Source organism: Anastrepha ludens, chromosome 4, assembly GCF_028408465.1.
Source record: "Anastrepha ludens isolate Willacy chromosome 4, idAnaLude1.1, whole genome shotgun sequence".
NCBI lineage: Eukaryota > Metazoa > Arthropoda > Insecta > Diptera > Tephritidae > Anastrepha > Anastrepha ludens.
The window spans coordinates 24,586,015-24,593,616 of NC_071500.1; the positions used below are offsets into that span (position 1 = coordinate 24,586,015).

Consider the following 7,602-nt stretch of genomic DNA (forward strand, 5'->3'; position numbering starts at 1 on the left):
AAGTATTCGATGCGGTACCAGCTGGTAGTAGCAGAGGAAGGGGGCGGCCTCCTCTGCGTTGGAAAGATCAGGTGGAGAAGGACTTGGTTTCACTCGGTGTGTCCAACTGGCGCCGGTTAGCACGAGAAAGAAACGACTGGCTTTAGCGCGCTTTGTTAAACTCGGCCAAAATCGCGTAAGCGGTTATAGCGCCAATTAAGAAGAAGAAGAAGCAAAACATGACTGATCTCTAACACCATCACACAGAGGCTACAATCTTTCGTCAGCAAATACACCGGCATCATCTACAGAATATTCTGGAAAAACAGCATCAGTAACGACGCACTGTGGAGATTACGAAATGAGGAACCCATCCTTAGGCAAATCAAACGAAGAAAGTGGCGACGGATATGTCACAGTTGAGAAAACAACCAGATGGCATCACGAGAATGGCACTGGACTCAAATCCGAAAGGGAGCAGAGGTTGCGGTCGACCAAAAAACACTTGGAGAAGGTCGATGTTTCTCGAACTGGCATACTCCGACATCTCATGGGACGGTGCACAGCACAGAACCGTGTACAATGCAAGAGTATTGTCGAGGTCCTATGCTCCCGAGAGGAGTGAACAAAAAAAATGTCTACCACCAGCCATCCTAAATCTCTTTTATTATTCTTTGTGCATATTTCTGGTCAGGTAGGAGGTTTTTTGTGATTACACACGAGAAGATATTTAGATAACACGAACACATGCGTAAAACTGCGAAATAAAGATCTTTTGTCATCCGAGATTATATCCCCAACCCCAAATATTCAATATACCTTCAGAATCCCTAAAGCAAACTGAAGAGTTCTGTCTTGCCGATTATTAACGGTCTTAAGATAAACTATATTTTTCTTTAAAATATTAATACAGAACTAGGCAAGTTCGTACATTCATATAAAGTGGGCTGGCCCGTCCTCCAGGTCCTCCTTCTACGAACGCAGTTTATTCTGATCGGGGACATAATCAGCGAGCAAAATTAAGACGGCTCTATCGAAGTGGTTTAATTCAATTCCCCTAAAGCTGTATTTATAAAATTGTGGTTGCCTGAGCCACCCACAACTTCGCCAAAGTTTAGCATGCTTTGAGTATATCCAGTAATTTTCTAACCTCCCAGACGGATAAATTCCTCTAGTGAACGCATTTCGCTTCAATAGTTTCTAAGAAAAAAATTCAATAGTTTTTTCTTGTTTTTTTTCAACTTGAAAAAGTTTATTCATATTTAAGTATTTCCTTTCGCTTTTATTCATTTCATTTTTTAAACTTTTTCATTCGTAAAAATTTGTGTTGTATGTCAGTAGTTTCACAAGGAAATCTAATTGATATAATTGCCTACTAAATTATTTGCAACTAAACGCAAGAGCTGGCCAATGCAACAGTAACTACGTATGTAAAAATGTACTACAATGTAGCGCATTCATATATGTTTTCATAAATAAATATATGCAAAAAAAGGAAGGTACCTGCATAACTTACAGTCTGCCACAAGCGAGCGGAGCCGCTATGATGTAGAAATTAAAATATTTATTTAGAAACTTCATTCATATATTTCTGATGCAAGCACAGCATTTGTGCGAATTACTAACAAAAACAGAATCTTACAAACTTAAACTTTGACTACGAATAAAAACGAAAGAACTGTAAATGTCTATGTATGGAAAAAAAATTATTTGTATTTATTTCTTCTCAGCTCTCGGGCATGTTAACTATGTTTATTACATATTCTTTTGAAATATTAGGTTGGCAACTAAGTAATTGCGGATTTCACTCATAGACGGCTTCAGTTGAATTTTTAGATTTGCAGACGTAGTACAAATATAGTTTTTGTTTGGCGTTCGTTGAAAAATGGAAAATAAAAAATCAAATCATTTTTGTCACATTTTGCTTTTTTACTTCCGCAAAGGGAAAGCCATATCGCAAGCTCATAAAAAGTTATGTGCTGTTTATGATTCTCTCAGAGGCTGCAAATATTTTCAAGTTGTCTTTTATTTCGTAGGATATTTTCACAATTTTTTGATTCTTTGCCCACGAGTCGATATAGTAATTTTCGAAAATTGAATGGTGATAATTTGTTCACCTTTTTCAAGCACTTCGTATATGTATGAGCATTTGTTTAAATTATTTTGCCCTGTTATTTACGAACGGTCACGTATACAATATTTTGCCAATTTTGGTCAACAAAAACACAAACGAAGAACACAAACCGAAAGTACCATTCAATTCATCAAACTGGAAAAATCAGACTGAGTTTAAAAGATGCTAATTTTTTTATTGCAGGATGATTAATACTTCCTTCTACAGGAGGAAAAATTACAATGCGGGGATTAGCCAGCTTCCGACAATCCTGACAAACTGTAAAAATCTATAATAATAATTTATATTGATGCAATTATGAACCGATGCCATGGATGCATATATCTACTAAATTCATCTACTGGAAAAAACTCAGCACTTTTTATCTCACAAAATTTAGTAACTAGAAAGGAACTTCTGTGAATTTGCCGCCGCTAGGAAAATAAATATAATGAAGACTACATAGTTTTCTGAATGAAAGAGTGATGCCCATAACTGATGGTGATCTAGAGATAGCCAAGCCTACAAGCCAAGTCAACAACATTTCATCGCTTATGCGATCTACAAAATGATTTCACTAAATTGGCATTTAGAGGGAGAGACTTATACCCAAAGAAGTAGTATCATGGTGGAAAGAATAATGAGCTGGCGCGTATCTCGGTACCGTTACTTTGCTCTCAGCGAATTTGACAATGAGGTACGTCGTATTAGCAGCAGTATGGTCAGACTACCATTTTCGTAACTTAATTTAGCATTTTTTGTTTTTTTGTTAATTAGTCTCGGAGTTTTGTTCTTTTTTCATGGCATTTTTCTAGCCTGTTCTAATTAAAAGTAATGTTTATAATTTTATAAAATATACAGCGGTTGCCGTAGCCGAATGGGTTGGTCCGTGACTACCATTCGCAATTCATAAAGAGAACGTAGGTTCGAATCTCGGTGAAAAACCAAAATTCAGAAAAACATTTTTCTAATAGCGGTCGCCCCTCGGCAGGCAATGACAAACCTCCGAGTGAAAAAGCTTCTCATAAAAATATTCGCCGTTCGGAGTCGTCTAGAAACTGTAGGTCCCTCCATTTGTGGAACAACATCAAGACGCACGCCACAAATAGGAGGAGGAGCTCGGCCAAACACCCAAAAACGGGTGTACGCGCCAATTATATATATATATATATACACTTTTTAAAAATTAGTTCAATAATTCACTCAGTTTTATTTAACTTTACTTTCTTTTACCCGCGATTGCGGTTATTGTTGGTGTTCTTCTTTCTCCTTTCAGCAGTCAAGTGTCTCTCTCGCTACTGCAGTGTTGCCTAGCTTTGGATATAAAAACGTACTAAAATGACTATTTAAAGAAGATAAAACACCAAATTTTTATTGAATTACTTAATGACCTTTGTATGCATGACAAATTGTCTTTAAAATGTGCGTTTTTTTAAATAAATGTGTTATGGTTATGTACAATTTAATTTATAAGTTTTTTCTTTAGGTAAACTCTTTTGTTAAGTAAACGACTTTTTTGCTCTATTTGAGGTTTTGTGACAAGATGAGGTACTCTTTTTGTAAAAATGTCGTTATAGTTTCTTGAGAATTTTGTAATATTTTGTTGCTCATTTTTACTATGAATACACCTCTTGATGTCCTGTGTCCCACTAAGGATTGAGGACCGGAAGCAACGATTACACCTCTATGGTTTTAATTAAAACACTAAATGTATTGCGAAGAGCAAATGGTTGGCAACACTGCACGACTCAGCCAATGTGACGTCACGCACTCTCTGATGGGCGCAATCTTGAAGTAGTATCACTGTTGGTATCCAGACCTTAAGGGTCTGGAGAATGGCAAGCACCGTAACACAGGTCAACCTAACCTAATCCGGTCAGAGCTCATTATTTCTAATCTTATCTACAACTACTCCTCGTAGATAAAATGATAAAAAAAATTCAACGATTCCGTTATGCTAATATAATTTATCTTATTGTCAATATAATTAAAAAGATTTTGAGGTGGCTGACAAATGTAAAGTGTTTTGATTGACTTCGCCTTGGCTATAGCAAGCAGTCCATGATTCACTGGTTCCATGCCCATACCCATGCACACAGCATGAAACGGTATGACGATTTTTCCTCTAGCGATCACCCCTCATGCCAGTGCAAAAGTCTATTCATAACAGGAACTTAGTCATTCAATTGGATCTATGCACATTTGGATATTAGTGTATTTACGTGCGTACTTAGACGTATTTCTAGTGAATAAAAAAATGCACAAATATTTCGTTTTTATTTCAACAATTTATTAAAATTACTTAAAAAATACATTCAATATGGAAAACACGAAACAAACAAATAAAATCTCTGCGGAATGTAAACAATCGTTCGTTGTGGGTAGTAGCTTTCACTTATCGTATTTTAGATACTTAGTCAAAGCGTTTCATGTCTCCTCTGCTCACTCACTTTAATAGCTGCTTCATTTATGCCGCCTCCATTCGCTCGATATGAATAGCCTGCATTTTCTACGAATACTTCCTTAAGTCTCTCAAAACTCACTAATTGATGACAAGATTTTATGAATATGAGGGGTTTATAGTGTCATAATATGCGTAATTGTATGTAGGTGTCTATGAGATGGGTAGACAAATTCTTGTTGTGACAACATTTATCCATAATATGTTATATGTATTAATCCATAAGTTCATTAGCCTTTTTCAAATCCTTGTCCATTAGAAGCCAGAGGTTTTTTGAGCAATTCGCTTACTTAATGCAACAGACCATGACCATAACCGTAGTTCAGGCCATAATGACCATAAGATGGCGCCGCATACACAGCTGGAGCCGCATGTACTACAGGAATCGATTTGGTGGCCACTTTGTAAGTGTTGGCGTATGAGGTAGCCAATGGGGCGATGGTCTTCACCACAGGTGCAGCTACGATGGGCGCGCTGTATGTTTTTATAATTGGTGCAGGTGCTACAATGGCAGGTGCATGATAAGCTGGTGCTACAACGCCGCTATAACCCAAGCCATAGCCTAAGCCATGGCCAGCAACTCCATAGCCTAAGCCATGGCCAGCAAGTCCATAGCCGCCAAGGTAACCGGCAGAAGCAACAGCGCAGAGAGCAGACAAAGTGACGATCTGGAAGGAAGTTCGGAAAACTTGCATTAAAATGTGATTTAATGTTGAAGAGATGAATCAATGCTTAATTTAATTGTAATCTCTCTTTAACATACTGATACTTTAATCACTAAGTTAATAAAAAAAAGAAAGAAACATATGTAACTTTTACCTTATTTGTTAAAAAAAGGTCTAACAAAAAAAGATTACAATAATGTGAATAAAAATTAAAATATTATAATTAATAATGTCCACAATTAGTATTAAAAATAGACCAAATATGTTAGTATTCCGACATGGGTTCGAAAGAGTGGAATAAATGAGTTCCCATGAAAGCCATCTCTATGCGATTTTCCAGTCTTCGGCTGCCATAAAATTCAGAATAGGTGTTAGTTAAACAGTGCCTAGGCCGATATTTCTAGCTACTAGTGCCTTTCGTAGTGTAATATAGTTATTTATAATTATATTTCTAATATTGTAAATAAATAAATAAATAAAAATAAACAGTGCCTATTCTGATATGTGAGCATGTAGAGAAACTGTGGTACCATAACTGCTCCAAATACTTAAAGCAGACATCAGATCATAATCGGTTCCGGTTTATATCATTGGAGCATAGGGCCTCAGTGAAACACCTTCATCTGGTTCGGTAAGAAGCTTTATTGCGTTCCAAGTTTTTCCTGACGTTTCAACTTCCTTCAGCAGTTGCACCAAAGCTAAGTGATTTGAAGCAATTTGTCAAACTTCACTAACCATGTAACTATACTCCGAAAGTAACCAAAAATTTACATGCAGACTAACTTACTAAAACTATAAGTACGTTTTGGCTATTCACACTGCGATAGCCAAGAAAAAGTTCTGTTGCAAATTATAAAACATTTTATTACAAAATACCAAAGTGATTTTAATAAGGCGAACAAGAGTACAAACAGATTTTTGGTTGTAAAACAGAAATTGAATCTAGTGACATTGATGACGTCAATGATGTTTTCTAACACAATTTATTGAATACCAGAGTACAAGGGAATAAAGAGAGTTGGCGAGCTTACTAAGGCAGGCACCCGCTTGCCTAGGATGAGTACGTCGAACATATATCCCTCACTCTCAGTTTTGAAGGCGGTACTGGACGAGGAACTAACACTGGAAGCACAGTGTATATGGGAAGCCTCGACCTTGTCGCTGCTCTGCTCTAAGCGGAATTTGTTACCACTGCCTGGGATCGGTATACTTTTCATCTCGGAAGGATATTGTTGACAAAAGTTGAAACGATTTAATAAAACCCGCCAAAGCATATATCGCGAACTATATTTAACACGACTACAAAAACACTGGTAACACCACGGGCCCTTGTGGTCCATGTGAGATCTATTCAGATCAGCCAGATGTGCCTACCTACCTATTGCAATGCAACCTTGACAACACAATCACACTGGCTAGTATAGCTTTCAGTTGGGGTTGAAAGTAATGTTGCAAATTGTTTTTGACGTTCTCTTAAAAGTGCTCAGGCTATACAAAATTTAAGTCCGAAATTTCGAAAAAGTTGAATATAATTTTTCAAAACCACTTTTTAGATGAATTCAATTTCTTAACAGCAAAACTAATTGCCAAAAGCACTTTCTTTGATTTGGCTAAACTGCACCGAAAATTCGATTGTTGCATTGACATATTTTTCAATTATTTGCAAAATTGTTTTTAATATATATGTAATTGTTTTTTTGCGTAAATCCCTAGTTCAATTTTTTAGTTAAAAAACTATTAATTTTTAAAAGCTAAAAAATTGTAACAAGCAAATGCAACTAATTTTCTATGATCTTATTTTAGTATGCAATATTATTTTTATTCTGAAATTCGGTCTCGCACAAATTTTTCTTAGACACAGCTTCAACTGGCGCACTACACTGGTATGTGTTTATTTTTTCTTTTTTTTTCACTTATAAAGCAAACGCATTTAGTCCTTCAAATCCTTGCACTGCTTACCAATTTGAACATTTTGATTGAAGTTAAAGTATTTTTTGTTTTGTGAAAATTGAAAAAATCAAACTTGTGAGTACAACTACCACTAGATTTTGTTAACCGCAAATGTTGTTATGCCTTTAGACTGCAACTGTAGCGGATATTTATACACGAAAATCAGAAAAATTCTGACAAAGCTACAGAAAACCAATTCACATATTCACACACACGCACACACACATACTCTCGCGAATACAGCGGCACAAAAGAAAAATTGGCATATGAAAAGCAAACAAAACCAAAACGCCGCTAGAGCGTCGAGGCACTCAACAAGTACTCATAGCAAATAGATACTACCAACGGCAACAACAACAACAACAGGGCAATGTGTTTCGCAATCGCTTAGAAAAAACGCCCTGCCGATATGCCAACAAAAACAACTCCGGCTT

The 7,602-nt window shown here is 36.4% G+C and overlaps 1 protein-coding gene across 1 annotated transcript; it reads right to left on the reverse strand.

Annotated features, from left to right (window-relative positions):
* Positions 1-4,360: 4,360 nt before the first annotated feature.
* On the reverse strand, positions 4,361-7,286 carry LOC128861085 (cuticle protein 38-like). The gene is made up of 2 exons (XM_054098971.1): positions 7,178-7,286; positions 4,361-5,221 (listed from the first exon to the last, which is right to left on the reverse strand). The coding sequence occupies exons 1-2, from the start codon at positions 7,187-7,189 to the stop codon at positions 4,844-4,846; spliced, it is 390 nt and encodes a 129-aa protein (XP_053954946.1). The 5' UTR covers positions 7,190-7,286; the 3' UTR covers positions 4,361-4,843.
* Positions 7,287-7,602: the final 316 nt, after the last annotated feature.